Source organism: Bos indicus, chromosome 6 (assembly GCF_029378745.1).
Source record: "Bos indicus isolate NIAB-ARS_2022 breed Sahiwal x Tharparkar chromosome 6, NIAB-ARS_B.indTharparkar_mat_pri_1.0, whole genome shotgun sequence".
Classification (NCBI taxonomy): Eukaryota; Metazoa; Chordata; class Mammalia; order Artiodactyla; family Bovidae; genus Bos; species Bos indicus.
Genome location: NC_091765.1, coordinates 84672701 through 84700352, shown reverse-complemented (window position 1 = coordinate 84700352; position 27652 = coordinate 84672701). Strand labels below are relative to the sequence as shown.

Sequence of the window (27652 nt, the reverse complement as noted above, 5' to 3'; positions counted from 1 at the left end):
TAATTAAAAAATTTTTTAAAAGACATGTATAACTGTCCTCCTTAGTTTCTCTCTCATTTAATTTGAAAGCCATGATATTTCCTTTTAAAAAGAATCCATCATAAAAAATACATAAATTAAAAGTTGCTCACTTACTTTTGTTATTTCACTTCTTACTATTAAAAAATTTTCTGTTTTTCTAATATACTTCTCTATGCACACACACATGTATTTTTATTATTAACATTTACAAAAGCCAAACATACGATGCATATTATTCTGTAACATTTCTTCATTAAAATAGTTCATTGGTCTTTTGTATGCTGATACAGGTAAATACTACCTCATAAATTTAGTGGCTGCTTTTTAAAATTTTCTATCTCAATGAAGAGTTATTGTACAATATAAGACAATATAACTTGTCTTATATTTCACAATTTTACACATTTGTTTAATGATTATATCAATTGTTTCCTACAATTACAAATTATATTCATCTGGCATGTGTTGAAATTAGTTATGAAGCCTTTCCCTCTGAACATTCCCTCTAACATTTTGCTTATGTCTGCTGTACACATCTCCTTTCCTCTGCAACAAGTGAATAGCAAGCATTCAGGGATGGAGGGACAGGTATCAGTTTATAAGCTTCTTAGGCACATCTTCACATAAGAAATTTGCACAAGTGAAGAAGTCTTTTTATACTTCAGTAATCGTCATTCTAGGAACAGGTGTTTGGAATCCCACTTAAAGGAAAACTGGAGATGGAAGAAATTGGGGAGAGGAAGATAAAGTTTCCTTGGCTACAGCCCCACGGGGAAATCACAGAACCAAGGGACGAGATCAAGTAGATCCCTGGAGCCTTCACTACATCCCAGTGACTTCAGCAGGGGCAGAGGTCTGTAGTGATGACACTATTGGCTTCTGTGACAGTGTTCCCACTGAACAGGACATTGAGACAGAGTCAAGATGGGATGAAGGTGTGCCAGTGACCAAATTATAATCGGCCAGTGACCGATTATACCACTTCTGAAGGCAATGGCACCCCACTCCAGTACTCTTGCCTGGAAAATCCCATGGACAGAGGAGCCTGGTAGGCTACAGTCCATGGGGTCGCTAAGAGTCGGACACGACTGAACGACTTCACTTTCACTTTTCACTTTCATGCATTGGAGAAGGAAATGGCAACCCACTCCAGTGTTCTTGCCTGGAGAATCCCAGGGACAGGGGAGCCTGGTGGGCTGCCGTCTATGGGGTCCCACAGAGTCGGACATGACTGAAGTGACTTAGCAGCAGCAGCAGCAGTCCTGTATCAAGCTTCCCTGGTGGCCCAGTGGTAAAGAATCCACCTGCTAATGTGGAGATGTGGGTTTAATCCCTGGGTCCAGAAGACCCCCTGGAGGAGGGCATGGCAACCCGTTCCAGTATTCTTGCCTGGGAAATCCCATGGACAGAGGAGCCTGCCGGGCTACAGTCCATGGGGTCATGAACGAGTTGGATATGACTTAGTGACTAAACAAGTCCTGAATCACCAGGAAATGGAGTCCCCTTGGTTTCTGTAAGCAACAATTATTTACTGTAAAATTCTTCACAATTTTCAAGAAGTTTTCACATTCGTGATCTCAATCAGGGTCCTACAGTCAACCATGTGCTTTAGACAGTGGGTGGCCTGTCTCTTATTGCCAGATAGAGGAACTTAGTTCAGGGTCTAAATAACTTGTCCAAGTTGGTAAGGAAAGGGTTGGGCTTGGAATTCTCTTTATTCTGAATCCACCTTCCAGGATAACCCTCTCCTTTCCCCCAGTTCTCATGTACCAGCCTTCTGTGGAGACAAGAACACATGCCTTGTTTCTACCAGCATGATAAATACCCCAAGAAATCGAAAATAACAGCATCATGATTCAACAACTTGGCCCACTCTGACTTTTCATTTTCTCTAACTTTTGAGTTTGTTTAGAAGCTATTGTAACACAAGGGAATGGTAACTTTACTAATCAAACAAAAAGCAGGTTGATCAGCATTTTTCAGTAACATATTTTTAAAGCAGAACAAATGGGAGAGGTTGAGGAAGTTGCATGCAGAGGGGATTTCCTGAAGCATTGCTGAAGTTTAGAGGTAAACATCAGTTCAAACACTCTGGCTCTGTAGAAAAGAACTCTGGTTCTTTTCTAGAGTTATGTGTATCCTCGAAGTTTGTTTCAGAAAAATATTACGAGAATAGAATTAGGAGCTTTGCCTGGAACCTGATATGGTTCAATCTATAACATATATCATGTGCATGCTAAGTGGTATCAGTCGTGTTTGACTCTATGGGATCTTCCTGACCCAGAGACTGAGTTACTTCTATATTGGCAAGGAGGTTCTTTACCACTAGTACCACCTGTGAAGCCCCAAAGTTTAGGATTTAGGGAGTTCCCTGGTGGTCTGTGTGTTTAGTCACTCAGTTGAATTCAACTCTTTGCAGCCCTTTGGCCTGTAGCCCACCAGGCTCCTCTGTCCATGGGAGGAATTCTTTTCCAGGCAAGAATACTGGAGTGGGTTGCCATTTCCTTCTGCAGGAGCTCTTCCAGACCTAGGACTTGAACCTGCATCTCCTGTGTCTTTGCATTGCAGGCAGATTTTTTACTCACTGAACCATCAGGGAAGCCCTAACATGTATCATAGGCCATTTAAAATTATATGATGGAAATAGGCTTTAAACATTTTCATAGCTTGTACAGTGCCTGAAAGTATCTTGCATGTGACCAGCTCAGTAAATCATAGCGAACTCTTACATTGCACTTGCTACATGCTAGGCGCTGTTGTAGGCACTTTACCTACAGTAATTCATTTAATTCTTAATGATAATCCTCTGAGACTGGTGCTATCGTTATCATCTTCATTTTTTGAGCAAGGAAACTGAGGCACAGAGAAATCAAATTATCTGCCTAAGGTCAGGCAACCAGAGCCAGGAATGGCTTCAGCAGCCTGGGATTGGGGTATGTTTTAAACCAAAACAGTATTCTTCCTTCTGAGTGTCCTGAATTAATTCCCCAGGAATATCTGTTTCACCTAAGGAGTGGATATGGTGTACATTATAATATAATCCATCCGTTTGCTTTCTTTCTCAGGTCATCTGTGGTGAGGGCCAGGAAGAGGGCTTGTCTGGAGCCCTGGGTTGTCGGCCTCATCACCTTTATTTCCTTAATTGTCCTGGCAGTGTGCATTGGACTCATCATTCATTATGCAAGATATAGTAAGTATGGGTTGCCCTGGCATCATGTGATTTACCTCAAATATTTCCTGATCTACATTTCTGTTTTGATTTGTCTCAGGCTTATTCATTCATTACCATAATTTGTTTGCATGGATAGTTCAAAAGGATCTTTACCTGCCTTGTTACTCATTTAATATGCACAAGCCAAGGAAGATTCTTCTATCTTTGATGTAGCAATGCTTCCTGCTGGGAATATCATGCTAGTTTTCATATTCACTGACAAGAAATAATCAAGTCTTAATTTTGGGAAAACCATAGGAAAGGTAGAGTCCAATGTTTGGAGAGGTTTGAGGTCATAGGGTTTTAAATCATCTTGATTTAAAATAACTCCAACTCATTGAAATCCTTACAGTTCAATAAATTATACAATCAGAGATTATAAACTGGTAGGCTCTATTTTGTACTAGTAAGCTGGAAAAATGCTTATAGTAGTATATGTTGAATAAATGTCTATTGTCATTATTTTAAAATCATCTTGGGATATATTGCAAGTGATTAAAGAAGACAGGATATGCTGAAAAGGTTAATTATAAAGAGGTTCACTCTGTGGTAATCAGGTACCTCCCTGCTAGATGAACCATGAACACTTCTCTGTTATTAGAAAACTCCCCAGGGTACTTCAGAACTGTTTTTCCAGGGCATAACAACCCTTCTGAAGTTCCCTTCTTACTCTGTCTCAGGTTTTAATTAGTTGACTCCATTTTGATCTATTGGTTTAATATCTCCCTTAGTGACTAGATAATGCATTGATATTTAAGGCCCTGTAACCAAAAAAGCTAATCACATGATTGTAATTTAATTGGGAATTTGCAGAAGTTGCTTTCCTGTGAAGAAAGATGGTGATTTGTAAATTGGTTATCTTGTGCTAACAGACACAAATCCAATCTTCATTTCCTAAACAAGGTGGATTATTTCTGGAAAATTTAAAGAAAAAGTATTTAAAGATTTTTTTGAAAGGGGGATAGAATTTGCCTACATGCAGGCCTTTGAATTTGTGGTATCTGCATTTTGATAATTTCTCTGAAACATGTTTTTAATATAAAAAGAATAGCTTAAATAATTTTATAATTCTATAGCTCTGTTCTGAATATACTAAGTCTCATTATGCTGCAAACATCATTATTCATTTCCATGGATGTCTAAGACTATGTTTTATGCACTTTTGTATTTCTAGAACTTAGCAAGTTCCTAGCACATGTTAGATAATTAATGTTTATTGAACGCTGAATGATAAAAATGAATGAATCATACCTATGATATTTTCTGGGAGCATATTTAGGCTTGTCTGACTTAACAAGGAATTCCTAGTAATGTTAGGGATCTCATTACTTCAGTGAGAGAAAATTTTCCTTAGTACTTCCCCTTTGCCTCTTTCCAAGTCATGTATTATAAAGCTTACAAATTTTACTCATACACATACAATAAAAACCTGGTAATATTTCTCCAGTGCCCTGTTCCTATATATCCTATTGTTGGGATGATCACCTGAGTAATGTGGAACACACAACTTCCACTGCTCACACAATACACCTGAATAAATAGGGATTGTTATGATATGTGTTGCTGTCATATTTGTCCCCTATCTTCTGTTTACAGATGTAACATAAGAACAGAGTAGATAAAGCACATGAGCATTTAGGAGCTGTCATGCCTAGAGAACCAAAGTGAGCCAAACAAATCTATTGTAGAAACAGGCAGATAAAGATGGAGATGATCAGGCTTGGAAAAACATCATTTTGGCATAAAACCCAGGCAACATAGAACTGTGTGTGCAGTTTGTCTGGTGGCCTTTGGGACTATGTTTCTATCTCTTCAGTAACTTGAACAATAGCAGTATGTCTCCTATGAACATCACTGTGGGTTATAGAATCACCTACAATGAATAATTTCTGTTAGAATATTATTAGCCAACTCATGTTCATTTTTCTTACTTTTCTGTTAACACTCTCTGGTATTTTTCATCAACTACACATGCCATATAATTCTGTCAACTGCAAATGTGTTTTGACACCTAGCAACCGATTTGACTCTATCAGGCAAATTAAAATATTGATTATAGTAATTTGTTAATTTAGTTGTAGCATATGAAATTGCTGATATTTGACCATTTTTAACCTATATAAATGGCACTTTCAAATAATTCAATCTAATAATTAAAAAAAACAAGTCTAAGGATATAGAAGAGTATGTTTACCTCTTTTTTAGAACCTTACTATTCATTGTGTGATTTGGTACCAGCAACATCAGCAGAACCTAGGGGCTTGTTAGAAATGCCGAGTCTTGGACCTAGCTTTAGACTGAAGGTAAACTGTTGGTCATTATTTCAATATATTAAAAATCATACTTGAAATTGTGTATATTGTGATCTGTTTGCATTTCAGGTCACACAGGCCATTCAGGGCCAGGAAAGGAGGAAGGAAAATCCTCCCTAGACCCTCACTTAGGTGGCAAATGCTTAGGAGAGCTTGATCGTTCAGCACCATCCATCTCCTTTACAAATCACTACTCTTTCCCCAGGTCTTGTCCAAGTCTGACCAGTGGCTTCCCTTTCTATCCCAATAAATCCTCAGAATGACCAGAATGATCTGGTAGAGTTGTGTTTTTTGTTTTTTTTTTTTTTCTGATAGCTCTCATGCATAACTAGAGATTTCTCCTATGGCTTCAGTGAGTGAGTTTGGTTTTCTCCATTCCAAGAAGCAGTGTATCATGAAAATGTGTGCTTTGGGAGTTAGATGTTAGGTTGAAACCCAATTTAATCTTTTCTGGCAATCTTATGTTGAGGTTGGACAAATGCATTTACATTTCTGAGACTACAGTCCTTACTGTTAGATGCAGATAACATTGCTTTCTTATGAGGGTTATTTTAAACTGAGTGAGACATGTGAATATGCTAGGGATACAGGTGTCTAATGTTAATTTCCTTTCCCTCTGGTGTTTAAGTGAGAGAAAGAATGAGAAGCAAGAGAGAAACTCAGGTTGAATGAGGCAAACTCCATTTTCCTATTATAACCATACACAACAGTCTTGGTCACCATTGTATTCCTAATGCTTGGCACAATCTCTCACACAAAACATAGTCAGCATTAATATCTCATTGAAAGAATCTTCTTAGCTCTGTGCTTGCTTCATGTAAAAGAGAGTAGAAGAAAAGCTATGCTGCATTAATTCTTCAGCAGACCAAAAACTTGGGCTGCTTGAACTGGATGCAGAAAGTGGAGACATTGGCTAAAGAAACAAAAAAGCCAATGCCTCTGGCTGGGGGGAGAAAATAAACGGAGAGCCAAGGGAACCAGGTGAGACTATGTAGTGTCCCTGGAGGGTTACCAAGGTGGCAACTCTAGCTCCTTAAAATTCTATACACTGAACTCCTGGCATTTTAATCCCTACCTTCACCTCCTTCTTTAGCCAGAATAAATTTTCTTATTCTAGAGTCCTTGCAGCCAGAATTGATGGGTAGTTTACGGAATTGGAAGAAATCTACTTTTAAAATATAAAGATGTGTTTGCTGTTGGGAAGCTTCTGAATCTATTCAGAAGTTCAGATGGCCTGACTAGCTGCTTCTTGTGGTTTATTCAGAAATATCCATGTGACTAATTAGCGTACGGGAACACCGAGCATTTCGTATGGATTTTACACTCTAAATCTTATAATGATTTTACACTCTAAATCTTATAATGATGAATGTTGTTGTCTTTTATTTTTGAGATAACCATGAAGCTCAGAGCAGGATGATGGAGATAATCTGGGTGGGAAATTTTTTCCTGTCTCATTCTGTCTAGCAACTACCAAACAAGGAAATGCCTGATGCTTTACACACATCTGAGAAAAAGTATGATACATTTTTGCCTCTTTCCTTATAGATCAAAAGAAGACCTACAATTACTACAGCACATTGTCATTTACAAGTAACAAAGTATATGATGAGTTTGGAAAAGAGGCTTCTGAAAATTTCACAAAAATGAGCCAGAAAATTGAATCAATGGTAAGCATTTCCCCCCATTTCTAGGACATTTGCTATCACTTTCTACCAAAAATTTTTGGTATCCTAGCTTCTCAAATGTCCATTCAACTGAGCTTTTATATCTTTGCAAAATGGGGAGAGACCCTACCTGAGAGATATAAAACAAAATTGACAATACATGACTTGGAGGAATATTCCTTATAGGACTAAACCTAGTGACCTTTAGTCTTTTCTATTTGTCCTTCTTACTTACCCTTCTTTAGCTAGTGATACACTATTGATCAGCAGAGTCCAGAAATTCTGGGAATGTGAGGGTGACCCAAAATATGGTTGTTGTGTCATTGATTTCCTCAAGAAGAGACCTTTAGCAGAAGACACAAGATTGAAACTATTCAGACACGTACTTGAGTAGTATTTTAGTACTAAAAAGTATCCAACCTTGGACAAGTTTTTAGTACATAAATCTATAGGAAATCCTTGGATATTCATCTTTATCCTTAGGTCATCAACATGTATCCTGAGGAATAAATGAAATATTATAAATAGTGGAAAACTAGGCATGCATGCTAAGTCGATTCAGTCATGTCTGACTCTTAGTGATCCTTGCGGACCATAGCCTACCAGGCCCCTTTGTCTGTGGGATTCTCCAGGCAAGAATACTGGAGTGGGTTGCTGTGACCTCCTCCAGGGCATCTTCTCAACCCAGAGATCGAACCCACATCTCTTACGTCTCCTGCATTGCCAGACGGGTTCTTTACCACTAGCACCACCTGGGAAAACTTAGCAGTATAGGCCAAAAGAGCAAGAGCCTGGGTGAAGACTTATCATTGTCAGACTACTTAGAGAATACTTTGGAAGTTTCCTGATAGTCTGTGAGGTTATTTGTGAAATGATGTGATGAAAAGCACCCTAAACTAGGAGCTGGGACACCTACTTCTAGGACCATCTACTAGCCAATGATGTGTCATTTGGCACATCTCTTTGCCATTCTGGAAAAATTCCCTTATGTGAAAATTAAGCCACTAGACTAGAAAATTCCCAAACTGTTTTCCAATATCCTGAGAGAGAACAGAATGGCAGTGGTCCACCTGGAAACTGTCTGGTAAATTAGAAGCCTAGGGATTTGGATACTTTGCTGAGGAGATCAAATCTTGGTTGAATTTGTATTTGTAAACACCAAATCAGGGAAATATCAAATAAGCTCTTTTTAAGGAAATATATCTGCTTAAAGATATGTATGTGTGTGTGTATATATATATACACACACATACATACATATTTTAAGTATATATATATAAAATATGTAATATATTGTAAACAAAAGGAAATGTAATATATAGTAAAGGAAATGAAATGTAATATATAGTAAAGTATAATGTAATATATAGTATTATATATAAAAATAATGTAATATAAATGTAATATATAGTAAAGGAAAGGAAATGGAAGTAAATATATTAAGTAAAAATGCAACTGTTTTTCTTGTTTTCTGCCAGTCCAGGTTCGATGCATGATGCTGGATGCTTGGGGCTGGTACACTGGGATGGCCCAGAGGGATGGTATGGGGAGGGAGGAGGGAGGAGGGTTCAGGATGGGGAACACATGTATACCTGTGGCGGATTCATTTTGATATTTGGCAAAACTAATACAATTATGTAAAGTTTAAAAATAAAATAAAATTAGAGAGAAAAAAAAAACTATAAATATAAAAAAAACAAAAACAAAAACAAAAACAAAACATAAAGGAATATAAATAGGACTCTAGTACTCTTCAAAACAATTAATTTTGAAGTTATGTGATTAAAAAAAAACCTTTAAATTTATTTCCAAATGAATGCTGTCATTAGAGGGCTCAATTGAATTGTGCTGATTTATTCATAATTGAAGTAACTGTCCTTGGGAACAAAGTCAGAAGTCAAACAAAATGTAAGAAAGAATAAAAAGGCTCATTGTCAATTAGTCACCAGCCCGTAGTATCTGTGTTTGGTTCCCAGGTGGCTCAGTGGTAAAGAATCTGCCTGCCAAAACAGTATACCCAGGTTTGATCTCTGGGTTGGGAAAATCCCCTGGAGAAGGAAATGGCAACCCACTCCAGTATTCTTGTCTGGAAAATCCCATGGCCAGAGGAGCCTGGCGGGCTATAGTCCATGGCGTTGCAAAGAGTTGGACACAACTGAGCAACTAACACACACACACCATCGGCTATGTATCCCAGTTCATCTGAGCCTTCCTAAGAGCATCTTGAGTGCTGAATTGGGTGTAGATTATGAAGGGATATTTGGTAATATTTTTCACTAGGTTTGAGAACCATGTGACACCGTTATGCATTCATTCTCACATTCATTATCTCTTCCAAGTACTAACCTAGCCTAACTCTGCTTCTGAGATCAGATGAGACCCAGTGTGTTCAGGATGGTGAGGCCATGGATTGAATTTATGACCTACCACCTGCCACAGTTTTTTCCATTTCCTTTGTCTACCTACAGTAAGTCTCTATCTCATAGAGTGAATACTTCTCTTGCTTTTCAAAACCCAGTCTATTTACTCTCTTTTATCTCTTTCCAAGTGTAGCACAGCAGACATCACTCCTAGCCCCCTCCTATGGTTCTCCAGCTCATATAATTCTTAAGTCAGAGTTCAGTTGAAATCACTGAACAGAGTACAAAAAGAGACTCCTCAAGTTCAGCAATTGTGGAATGTCGGTCAGTGTGTTTTGTTTTTAAAAATGTTTTAAGCTTTGAATCAGTTTGCAGAATTTTAGAAAATTATCCTTACTGACATATTTTGAATATTTTTGGAACAGGTAAAAAATGCATTTCATAAATCTTCATTGAGGGGAAAATTTGTCAAGTCTCACATTATCAAGTTCAGGTATGTAGATCTAAAGTACTGACTTCTGATTATAATTTGAAGCTAAAGCTGTTAATCTGGTCAGTAAAAAATAGTTTGAATTGTTCATATGTGATATAATTTAACAGATTAATTTTGTATCTGTTCTGTGTTAAGTCGTGGGTTACAATGTGCCTTACTCATTCTTTAAATCCAAAAGAAAGAATTTGCAAGATGATTTTGAGGGAAAAATGAAAGTGAAAGGCTCTCAGTCATGTCTGACTCTTTGCAATGCCATGGATTGTATAATTTATGGAATTCTCCGGGTGAGAATACTGGAGTGGGTAACCTTTCCTGTCTCCAGGGGATCTTCCCAAACCAGGGATCAAACCCAGGTCTCCTACACTGCAGGCAGATTCTAAGTGTTATCGGTGGCTGTATTATAGAATTGGGTTTTTTGACTTGTTTGATTTTAGGAAACTAGTTAGAACAAATACGGACCTAAGCCACATCTCTTGGTTTAATAACAAATAAGTGTCCTATGTAAAATAGCGTAGTAAAGGAGATTTTTTATTTTCTCTTCTTGGTACTCCTTCCTACTATATTTCTTTCTTTTCATTTTACTCATTTTTTTTTTTTTTTTTTTGCTATAAATATTTAAGATCTCAGATCTGTTCATCAGTTCAGTTCAGTTCAGTCACTCAGTCGTGTCCGACTCCTTGTGACCCCAGGAACTGCAGCATGCCGGGCCTCCCTGTCCATCACCAACTCCCGAGTCCACCCAAACCCATGTCCATGGAGTCAGTGATACCATCCAACTATCTCATCCTCTGTCTTCCCTTTCTCCTCCTGCCCTCAATCTTTCCCAGCATCAGGGTCTTTTCAAATGAGTCATCTCTTCCCATCAGGTGGCCAAAGTATTGGAGTTTCAGCTTCAACATTAGTCCTTCCAATGAATATTCAGGACTGAATTCCTTTAGGATGGACTTGTTGGATCTCCTTGTAGTCCAAGGGACTCTCAAGAGTCTTCTCCAACACCATTTCAAAAGCATCAATTCTTTAGCATTCAGATCCCTTTATTGTCCAACTATCACATCCATACATGCCCACTGGAAAAACCATAGCCTTGACTAGACGGACCTTTGTTGACAAAGTAATGTCTCTGCTTTTGAATATGCTGTCTAGGTTGGTCATAACTTTCCTCCCAAGGAGTAAATGTCTTTTAATTTCATGGCTGCAGTCACCATCTGCAGTGACTTTGGAGCCCAGAAAAATAAAGTCTGACACTGTTTCCACTGTTTCCCCATCCATTTGCCATGAAGTGATGGGACTGGATGCCATGATCTTAGTTTTCTCAATGTCCAGCTTTAAGCCAACTTTTTCACTCTCCTCTTTCACTTTCATCAAGAGGTTCTTTAGTTCTTCTTCACTTTCTGCCCTAAAGGGTGGTGTCATCTGCATATCTGAGCTTATTGATATTTCTTCTGGCAATCTTGATTCCAGCTTGTGCTTCTTCCAGCCCAGCGTTTCTCATGATGTACTCTGCATATAAGTCAAATAAGCAGGGTGACAATATACAGCCTTGATGTACTCCTTTTCCTGTTTGGAAACAGTCTGTTGTTCCATGTCCAGTTCTAACTATTGCTTCCTGACCTGCATATAGATATCTCAAGAGGCAGGTCAGGTGGTCTGGGATTCCTATCTCTTTCAGAATTTTCCACAGTTTATTGTGATCCACACAGTCAAAGGCTTTAGCATAGTCAATAAAGCAGAAATAGATGTTTTTCTGGAACTCTCTTGTTTTTCAATGATCCAGCAGATGTTGGCAGTTTGATCTCTGGTTCCTCTGCCTTTTCTAAAACCAGCTGGAACATCTGGAAGTTCACGGTTCACGTATTGCTGAAGCCTGGCTTGGAGAATTTTAAGTATCACTTTACTAGCCATGTGAGATGAGTGCAATTGTGTGGTACTTTGAACATTCTTTGGCATTGCCTTTCTTTGGAATTGGAATGAAAACTGACCTTTTCCAGTCCTGTGGCCACTGCTGAGTTTTCCAAATTTGCTGGCATATTGAGTGCAGCACTTTCACAGCATCATCTTTCAGAATTTGAAATAGCTCCACTGGAATTCCATCACCTCCACTAGCTTTGTTCGTAGTTATGGTTCCTAAGGGCCACTTGACTCCACATTCCAGGATGTCTGGCTCTAGGTGAGTGATGACACCATCATGATTATCTGGGTCATGAAGATCTTTTTTGAACAGTTCTTCTGTGTATTCTTGCCACCTCTTCTTAATATCTTCTGCTTCTGTTAGGTCCCTACCATTTCTGTCCTTTACTGAGCCCATCTTTGCATGAAATGTTCCCTTGGTATCTCTAATTTTCTTGAAGAGATCTCTAGTTTTTCCCATTCTGTTTTTTTCCTCTATTTCTTTGCATTGATCGCTGAGGAAGTCTTCCTTATCTCTCCTTGCTATTCTTTGGAACTCTGCATTCAAATGGGCATATCTTTCCTTTTCTCCTTTCCTTTTCACTTCCCTTCTTTTCGCAGCTATTTGTAAGGCCTCCTCAGACAGCCATTGTGCTTTTTGCATTTCTTTTTCTTGGGGGTGGTCTTGATTCCTATCTCCTGTACAATATCAGGAACTTCTGTCCACAGTTCATCAAGCACTCTATCAGATCTAGTCCCTTAAATCTGTTGCTCATTTCCTCTGTATAGTCACAAGGGATTTGATTTAGGTCATACCTGAATGGTCTAGTGGTTTTCTTCACTTTCTTCAATTTCATCAACCATCAATAAATAGAATCCAAGGCATAACATTTAAAACAAAATAATATAGGAGGATCTTAAAATAAAGTATTATCTTCATACGAATTATTTGTAATTTCCAGAATAAAATAGCTGCTATTTCCAACAGTGTTTCAATGACAAAAGCTCCAAGTTGCTCATCAACCTGTTACTTAGTTGCCCACTTTCTCTTGAAAATTCCATACTCTTTGATGTTCAAAATATTCCTTTTTCTTGGATCTTTATCTGCTTCTCCAGTTATCAAATTTTCATTCTCTCAAGGGGATTTCATTCACTCACACCATGGTTTCCTAGGCTATGGAAATCCAAGTTTCTATCTCCAGTCTAAATTTTTGTCCTGGTTCTAGAAATATATGTTTGCCCATGCACACTTCCATGTGGGTGTTTCACAGAAAATTCTCAAACTCAAGAAAAACCTAATTATGCTAATAAGAAACCTGGAAGTCACCCATGCTCCTCCCTTTCCTGGGCCCCTTGAACTTCATGAATAACTAAGTTCTACCAATTCTACAGGACTGGGGAAACAGAGACTCTTGGAGAACACAAATAAAACCTTGTGTGCACCAGGACCCTGGAGAAAGGAGCAGTGACATCATAAGAGAATGAGTCAGACTTGCCTGTGTGTGCTTGGGAGTCTCCAGGGAAGGTGTGGGTCAACAGTGGCCTGTCGTGGGGTCAGGGGAACTGACTACAACAGTTCTGGGAGGCCTGGCATGCTGGCATAAATCATTTTGAAGGAGGTGACCATTATTGCCATTCAGTACAGTTCAGTTCAGTCACTCAGTTGTGTTCAACTCTTTGTGACCGCATAGACTGTAGCACACCAGGCTTCCCTGTCCTTCACCCACTCCTGGAGCTTGCTCAAATTCATGTTCATCGAGTCAGTGATGCCATCCAACCATCTCATCCTCTGTTGTCCACTTCTCATCCTTCCTTCAATCTTTCCCAGCATCAGGGTCTTTTCCAATGAATCAGCTCTTTGCGTCAGGTGACCAAAGGATTGGAGCTTCAGCTTCAGAATCAGTCCTTCCAGTGAATATTCAGGACTGATTTCCTTTAGGATTGACTGGTTTGATCTTGCATTCCAAGGGACTCTCAAAAGTCTTTTCCAACACCACAGTTCAAAAGCATCAGTTCTTTGATGCTCAGCGTTCTTTATTGTCCAATTCTCATATCCATACATGACTACTGGGAAAACCATAGATTTGACCTTACAGACTTTTGTCAGCAAGGTAATATCTTTGCTTTTTAATATGCTGTCTAAGTTTGTCATAGCTTTTCTTCCAAGGTGTAGGCTTCTTTCATTTCTGCCATTACACAGCCTCAACCATCAGCAGAAAATTGGATTAAAGACTTAGTGAGCATAGCCTTGCCCACCAGAACAAGACCCAGTTTTCTCCACAGCCAGTCTCTCCCATCAAGAAACTTGCACAAGCATCTTATCCATCAGAGGGAAGACAGAATGAAGACCTGAATCATGGATCACAACTTTGCTTAACTCAATGAAACCATGAGTCATGACATGTAGGGCCACCCAAGATGGATGGGTCATGGGGGAGAGTTCTGATAAAATGTGGCCTACTGGAGAAGGGAATGGCAAACCACTTCAGCTTCTTGCCTCAAGAACCCCATGAATGGTATGAAAAGGCAAAAAGACATGACAGTGAAAGATGAAGCTCTCAGGTCAGTAGGTGTCCAATATGCTACTGGAGAAGAACTATTGCTCCTTGCAACTAAAGCAAAGACAAACCTAGACAGTGTATTAAAAAGCAAAGTCATTACTATGCCTACAAAGGTCCATATAGTCAATATTATGGTTTTTCCAGTAGTCATGTATGGATGTGAGAACTGGACAATAAAAAAGGTTGACTGCTGAAGAATTGATGCCTTTGAACTGTTGTGGTAGAGAAGAATCTTGAGATTCCCTTTGGGCAGCAAGGAGATCAACCAGTCAATCCTAAAGGAAATAAACCCTCATTATTCATTGGAAAGACTGATGCTGAAGCTGAAGCTTCAATACTTTGGCCACCTGATGCAGAGCTGACTCACTGGAAAAGACTCTGATGCTGGGAAAGATCAAAGGCAGGAGGAGAAGGGGATGACAGAGAACAAGATGGTTAAATATCATCACCAACTCAATGGACATAAGTTTGAGCAAACTCTGGGAGATGGTGAAGGACAGGGAAGCCAGGTGTGATGCAGTCCATGGGGTTGCAAAGAGTCAAACATGATGGAGCAACTGTAAAACAACAATCAATTCTATCTTCTGAATCACTTTCTAATTTGTTTACCCCTTCATCCCAGAAATCTTTCTATTCGTTATTCTTTCTTCTGTTATCATAATATGAAGATGTGCAAATTTGTTGGAAAGATAAAGTCAGTCTTTAGAGATATTGATTTGAGATACTAAGTGATCCTATGAGCCCAAAATATAAGTCTAATATAAGGGAGGAAATGGAAACTGAGTTGAAGACATAAATTTGCTCAACATCAACTCAGAGTATTAGAAAGTGTGGGTGTCAACAGAATTTCTCAGAAAAGGGGTAAGGCAAGAAAAAAAAGGATCGTGAAGAAAGCTTGAGGAATGACATATTTAAGGAAATAGAAGAAAAATAGCAAACTAGGAAATAGACAGGGAAGGAAGCAGGCAAAACAAAGAGTCAAGAGAGGCACCACTGAAGCTAATAACAGAAAGTTTTAGTGAGGGAGTGGTCAGCATTGACAAGATTCCTGAGCTACCAAGTAATATGGCTAGAAAGAATTCATGGGAAATGTCAATGAGGAAGTCATTAATGTTCAAGTAGAGAAATGACTCAGTTGAACAGAAGGGGAGGAAGTAGACTGCAATGAAGTAAATGTGAGGTAGAAAGTAATTTACCCACTCAGGAAGGTTTTCTGTGATACGAAGGTGTGAGGTAAATCATATAGCTAGGGTAGAGGGAGGTGCTGTTTTTGTCTCTCTCAGCCAGCCAGTAGAGGAGTAGTTTATGGGAAAGAAGAAAAGAGTAAGTAATGGATGTATAGGGGTGCTATGGCAATGAAAAGGGGGATGAGATATATAACAATGATCCCTTTAAAGCTCTATTTTTCCAGATTACAAAAGCAACACAAAATTGTGTAAAATTCAAATAACACAAGATTACAAAAAAACAGAAAGCAAAAGTCCCCTCTTTAATAGTTTCATGCCCAGAAATAACACATCTTTTTTTTTTCCAAAGTCATGGCAACTTTATTGTCAGTGTGTGGCGGTGGCCTCAGTCATGATAGAGACACAGGAGGCAGCCAAGGAGGGTGGGAGGGTGTCCATGTAGCCCTCCCAGAGGGCCTGGTGCCGAGAGTCATCCAGGGAGTGGACCAATGCACAACACTGATTAATCATTCAACGGCCAGTGGTCTGGGCCACAGGGCTCCATGAACTTCTCCACAAGGTCCACAAACAGGTCTCTGACATCCTTATTGTGGGTCAGCTTGGAGGCCACATTCACCAGCCCCCAGGACCTGGCTTCCATCTTCGAAAAGACACAGAGCTTTCCCCAGAGGGCAGTTTGATCTCCTTCAAGTCCTGGAGACTCTCCTCCTCTAAGTCCACATCCATGTCATCCACCCAGGAGTCCACAACTCCGAGGGTCCAGTTCGAGAACATGAACTCAGCACAGAAGGCAAAATCCCAAAAGCTCAGAGACTGCAGTTTTTTCCTTCCCTGTCTCAAAGCAATTGTTGGCAAAGAAGACAATGGCTGCATAGTCCCTGGCCAGTCGCTCGAACAGGAGGAACTGCTGCTGGGTGTTGTCTACCAGTTCAGTTCAGATCAGTCGCTCAGTCGTGTCTGACTCTTTGAGACCCCATGAATCGCAGCACGCCAGGCCTCCCGGTCCATCACCAACTCCCGGAGTTCACTCAGACTCATGTCCATCGAGTCAGTGATGCCATCCAGCCATCTCATCCTCTGTTGTCCCCTTCTCCTCCTGTCCCCAATCCCTCCCAGCATGAGAGTCTTTTCCAATGAGTCAACTTTTATCATGGGGTGGCCAAAGTACTGGAGTTTCAGCTTCAACATCATTCCTTCCAAAGAAATCGCAGGGCTGATCTCCTTCAGAATGGACTGGTTAGATCTCCTTGCAGTCCAAGGGACTCTCAAGAGTCTTCTCCAACACCACATTTCAAAAGCATCAATTCTTCGGCGCTCAGCCTTCTTCACAGTCCAACTCTCACATCCATACATGCTCACTGGAAAAACCATAGCCTTGACTAGACGGACCTTTGTTGGCAAAGTAATGTCTCTGCTTTTGAATATGCTGTCTAGGTTGGTCATAACTTTCCTTCCAAGGAGTAAGTGTCTTTTAATTTCATGGCTTCAGTCACCATCTGCAGTGACTTTAGAGCCCAGAAAAATAAAGTCTGACACTGTTTCCACTGTTTCCCCAACCATTTGCCATGAAGTGATGGGACTGGATGCCATGATCTTAGTTTTCTCAATGTTGAGCTTTAAGCCAACTTTTTCACTCTCCACTTTCACTTTCATCAAGAGGCTTTTTAGTTCCTCTTCACTTTCTGCCATAAGGATGGTGTCAACTGCATATCTGAGCTTATTGATATTTCTCCCGGCAATCTTGATTCCAGCTTGTGTTTCTTCCAGTCCAGCATTTCTCATGATGTACTCTGCATATAAGTTAAATACGCAGGGTGACAATATACAGCCTTGATGTACTCCTTTTCCTATTTGGAAACAGTCTGTTGTTCCATGTTCAGTTCCAACTTTTGCTTCCTGACCTGCATACAGATTTCTCAAGAAGCAGGTCAGGTGGTCTGGGATTCCCATCTCTTTCAGAATTTCCCACAGTTTATTGTGATCCACACAGTCAAAGGCTTTGGCATAGTCAATAAAGCAGAAATAGATGTTTTTCTGGAACTCTCTTGCTTTTTCCATGATCCAGCGGATGTTGGCAATTTCATCTCTGGTTCCTCTGCCTTTTCTAAAACCAGCTTGAACATCCGGAAGTTCATGGTTCACATATTGCTGAAGCCTGGCTTGGAGAATTTTGAGCATTACTTTACTAGTGTATGAGATGAGTGCAATTCGTTTGAGCATTCTTTGGCATTGCCTTTCTTTGGGATTGGAATGAAAACGGACCTTTTCCAGTCCTGTGGCCACTGCTGAGTTTTCCAAATTTGCTGGCATATTGAGTGCAGCACTTTCACAGCATCATCTTTCAGGATTTGAAATAGCTCCACTGGAATTCCATCACCTCCACTAGCTTTGTTGGTAGTGATGCTTTCTAAGGCCCACTTGACTTCACATTCCAGGATGTCTGGCTCTAGGTGAGTGATCACACCATCGTGATTATCTGGGTCGTGAAGATCTTTTTTGAACAGTTCTTCTGTGTATTCTTGCCACCTCTTCTTGATATCTTGTGCTTCTGTTAGGTCCATACCACTTATGTCCTTTATCAAGCCCATCTTTGCATGAAATGTTCCCTTGGTATCTCTAATTTTCTTGAAGAGATCTCTAGTCTTTCTCATTCTATTTTTTTCCTCTATTTCTTTGCATTGATCGCTGAGGAAGGCTTTCTTATCTCTTCTTGCCATTCTTTGGAACTCTGCATTCAGATGCTTGTATCTTTCCTTTTCTCCTTTGCTTTTTGCTTCTCTTCTTTTCACAGCTATTTGTAAGGCCTCCCCAGACAGCCATTTTGCTTTTTTGCATTTCTTTTCCATGGGGATGGTCGTGATCACTGTCTCCTGTACAATGTCACAAACCTCCATCCATAGTTCATCAGGCACTCTATCTATCAGGTCTAGGCCCTTAAATCTATTTCTCACTTCCACTGTATAATCATAAGGGATTTGATTTAGGTCATACTTGAATGGTCTACTGGTTTTCTTCATTTTCTTCAATTTAAGTTCTGAATTTGATAATCAGGAGTTCATGATCTGAGCCACAGTCAGCTCCTGGTCTTGTTTTTGTTGACTGTATAGAGCTTCTCCATCTTTGGCTGCAAAGAATATAATCAATCTGATTTTGGTGTTGACCATCTGGTGTTGTCCATGTGTAGAGTCTTCTCTTGTGTTGTTGGAAGAGGGTGTTTGTTGTGACCAGTGCATTTTCTTGGCAAAACTCCATTAGTCTTTGCCCTGCTTCATTCCATATTCCAAGGCCAAATTTGCCTGTTACTCCAGATGTTTCTTGACTTTCTACTTTTGCATTCCAGTCCCCTCTAATGAAAAAGACATCTTTTTTGAGTGTTAGTTCTAAAAGGTCTTGTAGTCTTCAGAGAACCATTCAACTTCAGCTTCTTCAGGGTTACTGGTTGGGGCATAGACTTGGATTACTGTGATATTGAATGGTTTGCCTTGGAAACGAACAGAGATCATTCTGTCATTTTTGAGATTGCATCCAAGTACTGCATTTCAGACTCTTTTGTTGACCGTGATGGCTACTCCATTTCTTCTGAGGGATTCCTGCCCGCAGTAGTAGATATAATGGTCATCTGAGTTAAACTCACCCATTCCAGTCCATTTCAGTTAGCTGATTCCTAGAATGTTGACATTCACTCTTGCCATCTCCTGTTTGACCACTTCCAATTTGCCTTGATTCATGGACCTGACATTCCAAGTTCCTATGCAATATTGCTCCTTACAGCATGGGACCTTGCTCCTATTACCAGTCGCATCCACAGCTGGAGATTGTTTTTGCTTTGGCTCCATCCCTTCATTCATTCTGGAGTTATTTCTCCACTGATCTCCAGTAGACTATTGGGCACCTACTGACCTGGGGAGTTCCTCTTTCAGCATCCTATCATTTTGCCTTTTCATACTGTTCATGGGGTTCTCAAGGCAAGAATACTGAAGTGGTTTGCCATTCCCTTCTCCAGTGGACCACATTCTGTCAGATCTCTCCACCATGACCCGCCCGTCTTGGGTTGCCCCATGGGCATGATTTAGTTTCATTGAGTTAGACAAGGCTGTGGTCCTAGTGTGATTAGATTGACTAGTTTTCTGTGAGTACGATTTCAGTGTGTCTGCCCTCTGATGCCCTCTTGCAACACCTACCATTTTACTTGGGTTTCTCTTACCTTGGGCGTTGGGTATCTCTTCACCACTGCTCCAGCAAAGCACAGCCGTTGCTCCTTACCTTGGATGAAGGGTATTTCCTAAACGCCGCCCTTCCTGACCTTCAACGTGGGATAGCTCCTCTAGGCCCTCCTGCCCCCGTGCAGCCACAGCTCCTTGGACGTGGGGTTGCTCCTCCCGGCCGCTGCCCCTGGCCTTGGGCATGGGGGTGTGGGGTAGCTCCTCCTGATTGTTGATCGGGGAGCCCTTCATTTCCTCTACCACCTTGAAGACTCGCTTAAAGTTGTCAGACTGTCTCCAGTAGCTCTTGAGGGTGATGCCGGTTTTCGTGCCTAAGTCATCCAGGTCTTTCTTGGTGCCCTTGGACAGATTCTTGCCCAGTGCCTCCTGCACGAAGGCCTGGTTAGAGGCAGAGTCCCTCTAGATGAACAGCGCCTGTCAAAAGGGCAGGATCTGGAAGATGATCTGGTGCCGCAGATTTGGTGGTGCATGGAGCAGGTGCTCAAGCACATGGAAATTACTGTAGTGGTCCATGGTGTCTCTCTGGAGCATCGCTGCTGTGGCACCGGGCTGCTTCAGGATTCCCCAGAAAGCACACCCTCAGGGCCACCGCGCCACTCACCAAATCACTATCCAGCCAGAGGTGATACACATCCTCGTTGATGAGGGTCATGTTCCCCATGAAGATGTCCAGCTCGCTGGTCACAGTGACACCAAGAGCCCCAGTAGGAGGAAGGACTCTTTGGCCTGCATATGGCCACCCAACACATCTTGTTAGTAATTTACTTTTAATATTTTCCCAACGACTGCATATTGATTTAGCTGGCTATATAGTTTTTCACTACAAGTGTATGTCAAAATTGATTTAGCCATTGCCCTTTTGATGGGCACTTGGGTTGTTACAATATTTTTTTGATTTAAAGATAAAGTTAAGATGCTGTATGTATACATATCTCCTTGCACCAAAAGAATGTATTTTGAAGATTAAACTTCTAAGAGTAGACATGCTGCATCAGAGAGGATAGATAATCAAATTTATAATAGATAAACCACCTTGCAAAAATGAATTCTAGTTGGTATTCCTACCTACAGTTTGGGAGCACAGAAGTTGATGCAGCATATGTGTGAGGAGTAAGATTCTTTGGGGTTCTGGTTCAAGATGGTGAAGCAGGAAGAAAAAAACTCATCTCCACCAACAGTGCAAGAGAGTTCCCTTCTCTCCACACCCTCTCCAGCATTTATTGCTTGTAGACTTATGGATCGCAGCCATTCTGACTGGTGTGAAATGGTACCTCATAGTGGTTTTGATTTGCATTTCTCTGATAATGAGTCATGTTGAGCATCTTTTCATGTGTTTGTTAGCCATCTGTATGTCTTCTTTGGAGAAATGTCTATTTAGTTCTTTGGCCCATTTTTTGATTGGGTCATTTATTTTTCTGGAGTTGAGCTGTAGGAGTTGCTTGTATATTTTTGAGATTAGTTGTTTGTCCGTTGCTTCATTTGCTATTATTTTCTCCCATTCTGAAGGCTGCCTTTTCACCTTGCTAATAGTTTCCTTTGTTGTGCAGAAGCTTTTAAGGTTAATTAGGTCCCATTTGTTTATTTTTGCTTTTATTTCCAATATTCTGGGAGGTGGGTCATAGAGGATCCTGCTGTGATTGGAGAACAGTGTGGAGATTCCTTAAAAAACTGGAACTAGAACTGCCTTATGATCCAGCAATCCCACTGCTGGGCATACACACTGAGGAAACCAGAAGGGAAAGAGACACGTGTACCCCAATGTTCATCGCAGCACTGTTTATAATAGCCAGGACATGGAAGCAACCTAGATGCCCATCAGCAGATGAATGGATAAGAAAGCAGTGGTACATATATACAATGGAGTATTACTCAGCCATTAAAAAGAATACATTTGAATCAGTTCTAATGAGATGGATGAAACTGGAACCTATTATACAGAGTGAAGTAAGCCAGAAAGAAAAACACCAATACAGTATACTAACGCATATATATGGAATTTAGAAAGATGGAAACAATAACCCTGTGTACGAGACAGCAAAAGAGACACTGATGTATAGATCAGTCTTATGGACTCTGTGGGAGAGGGAGAGGGTGGGGAGATTTGGGAAAATAGCATTGAAACATGTATATTATGTATGAAACGAGTCGCCAGTCCAGTTTCAATGCACGGTACTGGATGCTTGGGGCTGGTGCACTGGGACGACCCAGAGGGAGGGGAGGGGAGAGAGGAGGGTGGAGAGTTCAGGATGGGGAACATGGGTATACCTGTGGTGGATTCATTTCAATATTTGGCAAAACTAATACAACATTGTAAAGTTTAAAAATAAAATAAAATTAAAAAAATAAATATTACAAATTAAAAAAAAAAGAAAAAAGTAAGTCCTAGCAAACAGCAAAAAAAAAAAAAAAAAAAAAAAAAACCTCATCTCCTTCCATGGACTCACTGAATCTACAGACACAGAAGAAACAATTTTCTCTTAAAAAAAAAAAAAAACAAAAAAAACAAAAACAACAACAACAACAAAAACCCAAAGGTTTACTGAGTAACTACTGCACACTGAGCAAATGAGAAGAAAGTCACACTGAAGCAGGTTGGAGAGACTGGGACACAATCTTGCCATAAATCCTATTCTGCCACACCAGGAAAAAAATCTCAAACCCAGAGATTCTCCCTAATGAGTGAAAAGTTTCAACCCCAAATCAGGCACCTCAGCTCTTAGGACCTGTACCTGGAGACAAGCCTCCAAAACATCTAACTCTGAAAATGAACAGGAGTCAAATGTTGAGATCTACAAAATTGTATCTATCTGGGAGATGGCTTTTAAAGTGCCCATGCACTTGGACTCACCCTCCTCAGATGCCCAGCACAGTGGCAGCCTATTGCACCCAGGCTGAAAGGGAACTGGTTGTGATTGTGAAAGAAGGGGTAGAGTATAGACTGAGAATGAGAAAGAGTAGTCAAGGGTGGTTCCAAAGTAGTAATTCATTCAAATAATGCCAAGGCTCAATAACACTCTATTGTGGAAATAAAATCACATGAAGTCAAGACTTGGTCAAGCTTTCTAATGTCTTTAGGATTAAGAGTTGTTTAGAAGAGCCTGAAGATTACTTGGGAGAAATCACTGGATTTAATTAATCCTGAAAGCCAAAGCCAGAGTTAGTTTCTTATTTACCATACATTTTATTTGATAATTTTGGATGGTTGACAAGAAAATTGTCTTTTGATGATAATAACTCAAGTATTTAATTAGATCCTGTGGTGGTAAGGAAGATCATAGGCTACTAGCTGAAAGCCTGAGATGGGAGTTTTGAATGTGGCAAACAATAGGAATATTGTTGTTGTTGTTGTTCAGTCCCTAAGTCATATCTGACTCTTTGACTCCATGGACTGTAGCATGCCAGGCTTCCTGTCCTTCACTATCTCCTAGAGTTTGCTCAGACTCATGTCTGCTGAGTCGTGATGCCATCCAACCATCTCATCCTCTGTCACCCTTTTCTCTTCCTGCCCTCCATCTTTCCCAGCATCAGAAATATAGAAGAAAACACATTAGATCTTTTAAAATTGAATTTACAGATTTGTTCTGTGTGTTTGTGTTTCAAATGAGTTATAAAGAAAAAATAGACTATGATATTGCCATAAATCTTATTTGGAACTTAACCTTTTAAAACTGTATTTCTCTCTTTTTTTCTTTTTTTTTTTTTTGGTCCACAGTCAAGAGGAACATGGAGTGTTGGCTCATATGCTGCTGATTTTTAGATTTCCTTCTACTGAGGACCCTGAAACCATCAATAAAATAATACAACATGTTCTACATGAAAAGCTGCAAGATGCTGTAGGACCCCCTAAATTAGATCCTGAATCAGTTGAAATTAAAAGTAAGTTTATCTCTTCTAATTCAATTCTCTTACATAGAATAACTTTGGTTTTGGGCACTAATCTTTAAAAGTTTTTGGATGTTTTTCATTATGGGGTCTTGCCACCAACAGAATACTTCTTTGGGACTAAACTGATCCAAATGAAGTTGTTAAAATTTTAATACTACCTTAAACTTACATCTCCTCTGCAAGTCTGTCATTAACTCGTGAGCCTGGATTCTTTTTCTATATTGGGCCTTACACTTTAGCTATAGAATCCAGTGAATGGAAAAAGTGGCTCTGTGTGTTTATTCCTCTTCCTGTTGCTTACTTTTTATGTTCTGAGTGTGATGGCTTATATGCTACTGATTTTTAGATTTTGTGAAAGATTCGTGCCATCAAATGTGATTTGAATGACATTTTCATTCAAATGTCATTAATAAACCTTATTAGCTTCTTCTCTCAGAGAAGGCAATGGCAACCCACTCCAGTACTCTTGCCTGGAAAATTCAATGAACAGAGGAGCCTGGTGGGCTCCAGTCCACGGGGACCCTAAGAGTCAGACATGACTGAGCGACTTCACTTTCACTTTTCACTTTCATGCATTGGAGAAGGAAATGGCAACCCACTCCAGTGTTCTTGCCTGGAAAATCCCAGGGATGGAGGAGCCCAGTGGGCTGCTGTCTATGGGATTGCACAGAGTCAGACAATACTGAAGTGACTTAGCAGCAGCAGCTTCTTCTCTTAGGCCCTTTGCCAATGAAAAGTATATCGCTTATCTTTTGGCAAAAATTATTTTTGGTATATTTTATAACTAACTTGAAAAATCTAAATTTTTTGATTTTGTCAGGGCAAGGGAACAAGATAAACAGTGATAGATCCTCAAAACTAGAAAGTGAAAAACATACAAGACCCTCAGGGGAAATATAAGATTGGTTAAAATCTCAGTCATATGCTATAGTACAGTGTTAGTCTCTAGAAATGGTGTACTAGCCACATGTATATTCTTAAAGTTTCTGGTAGCCACATTAAAAAAGTAAAAGTAAATATGTGAAATGTATTTAATTAATTTATGCATTTAACCCAATATAGCCAAAGTAGTACTATTTCAACAAGTAGTTCATATAACTGTCTACTCTTGAAATAATAATGTAACATATAATACATTGCATTCACAATGTAATTCATATTGACAAATAGTCCATGTAAACATTTTTCATGAGATTTGAAATTGATTGTATATTTTATATTTATAATGCACTTCAGTTTAGTCACATTTCAAGAGCTTACTAGACACATGTGGCTGGTGAATAAAGTATTGGATATGGCAGGACTAAAACTACAGAATAAGGCACAAGTAGAAAGAAGGAATAAAAGTGCTAATATAAAAGCTGACAGATGTAACTAGAGACCAAACCTGGTGGTTAGTCCCTCTACTTGCTTAGAAAAGGAAGCCCACTAGTCAGGGCCAGCTATTAGTATGTAATTTGTGGGGCCCAGTGAAAAGTGAAAGTCTGAGACTCTTCTGAAAAGCAATTAGACAGTGCTGTAAAAGGTACTAAGATTATGATTTTTCTTAATTTGTCATGGTATTTTTATCTGTTAATTAATGATATCTTAAATGAAAAAGTGGAGAAGGAAATGGCAACCCACTTCAGTACTCTTGCTTGGGAAATCCCATGGACGGAGGAGTCTGGTGGGCTGCAGTCCTTGGGGTCGCTAAGAGTCGGACACGACTGAGCGACTTCCCTTTCACTTTTCACTTTCATGCATTAGAGAAGGAAATGGCAACCCACTCCAGTGTTCTTGCCTGGAGAATCCCAGGGACAGGGGAGCCTGGTGGGCTGCCGTCTATGGGGTCGCACAGAGTCGGACATGACTGAAGCGACTTAGCAGCAGCAGCAGCAGTAAGTGATAGAGTCAAAATTTTAAATTAATAGCATGAGTTTTGCTGATGACCTTTATATTGTGAAATGTCAATTTCAAATGCAACTATGAAAGCATTTAATTTTTATTTGGAACCATGAAAATTATACAACTGTATTTCATAGTTTATCCATGCATGCATCTTGGTTACCAGAACCAAAGAAATGCTAGAGAAGTCTAGCTCAACATTGTTTATTTCCTTTCTAGATACAGGTACATTTTACCAGTGCTCTCTACCATCAGCTTATGTGAGGAAGGACCAAAACATCCTTCTATATCATTATTTTCAGCTAAAGCTTTTGGCTAATACAAAGAAGTAACGGGCACAAGAAAGGGTATGGTAGGTCCCTTAGTCATTTGTGTTTATTTGAATGCCATTACTTCTTTAGCTTTCTAAGCAAGTTCTGGTTCAAACAGAAAACTTGGCCTCCTGGGGCTGTCAGTAACCTCTGTTTATATAGTGGTAGACATCACACACTATCTTGTACTCATTTTGAGTTTGCTGAACATTGTGGGTCCATTGGAATTCTTAGTTCATAGGATATCATGAATAACACATGCAAAAGGGGTAGCATGAATCCATGGACACATGGTATATATCTCCTCTGCCCATGCCATACTCAATTATCCTGTCAAACTTCACTTCCAAACACAAATTATAGGAAACAATTATTAACAATTTCAACACAGTGAGCATTAAACCAAGTGCAAGGTCATGCTGAGTATAGGACTTGGTGCAGATACACAAGCCATGCATTCATGAAGTCAACTCTGTCAGTAGTATGTTAAAAAAAAAAAAAAAAAAGAAATTCAAAGAATTAAATTTAAAGGTCTAATTGACTTTATTTAATGATTTATGGATTGGGCAGCACTCTGCCTTCGCGGACAGACAGGAACTCCGAGGAGCTATACAAAATGGAAGACTTTTATGGCCAGAAGAAGACAAGAAGTTTTCTGGCAAAGTGGATTGTGTCAGGAAAGGGAAACTTTATTTGGGGGATGATGGGGGTCAGCAGACAGATTACTTCACTAGTGCTGACTAGGTAATTCCAGATTCACTGATTAAAAGTCGTATTCCTGAAATAGGTTGAAACTGCAATTAGGCTAGATGGTAAGTTTGGCTTACCGATGTGGGACTTAGCACAATGACTCCATTTTGAGTCTCTTATTTATTTTTGTAATAGTATCAACATGCAAAGCCCAGATTTTCTCTAGGGAAAGCTTGAAATAAAGAATATTGAAATAGGGAGACTTGTGGTGGTGTTTTTAAATATTTACTGAGAATAAATGGCCACTTCTCCCTTATTTTTTCATTTTCTCCAAATGTAGCCAGAATAAAGTCAGAAAAGTCTTTCTAGAAAATAGATTTTTTGTGAATCAATACTATTGAATACTAAAGAAATTAACATTATTTTTTTTTACATTTAGAAATCCTATCTTGCCATGTTCAAAGAAAATAGATTCATTCATTAGAAATACTGAATCAGGAAATTTGAGTATTGAGAGTTTTATGTAACTATTGGTTGGTTTAGCATTTGGATAGGATTAGGATCTGATTGTTGAGCTAAGGAGCCCCTGGCTAGAGTTGAATGACAATTTGAGGATAAATTGTCTTGCTAAAACTTTGGCGAAAAGAAGACCAAGAAAAGGACAGCATTGTTTTTCAATGGGAGTGAGAACTAATTTATGGACATGCACTAGGGTATGTTGTACAGACGGAACTATGCTTATGAGTTTGGTAAAACAAATAATACAAAACTGAAATAATGGTCAATTATTTAGGGAATAATACTGCGATTTAGAATAAGATTTCCTCCCTAAAAGCTATGAACTACCTACATCCTATTTCCTGCTATAAAACTCAGATTCCTGGGTTTCAGGACAAACTCAGAATTACTGGGAAAAGGAAAAGGAATTTACAGTATAAAGATGCTCTTCGGGTGACTTTT

The 27652-nt window shown here is 39.6% G+C and overlaps 1 protein-coding gene and 1 pseudogene across 1 annotated transcript in view; one reads left to right on the top strand and one right to left on the bottom strand.

Moving 5' to 3' along the window:
- LOC109560047 (transmembrane protease serine 11E-like) overlaps positions 1 to 27652 on the top strand; it is a 57027-nt gene that overhangs the window by 16842 nt on the left and 12533 nt on the right. Inside the window, exons 2-5 of the mRNA XM_070790974.1 lie at positions 3087 to 3211; positions 7093 to 7214; positions 9997 to 10064; positions 23635 to 23798. Of these exons, the coding sequence (XP_070647075.1) occupies positions 3087 to 3211; positions 7093 to 7214; positions 9997 to 10064; positions 23635 to 23798 (479 nt within the window). The remainder of the gene's footprint in view (positions 1 to 3086; positions 3212 to 7092; positions 7215 to 9996; positions 10065 to 23634; positions 23799 to 27652) is intronic.
- Positions 16085 to 20774, bottom strand: LOC109559952 (acidic fibroblast growth factor intracellular-binding protein-like; annotated as a pseudogene).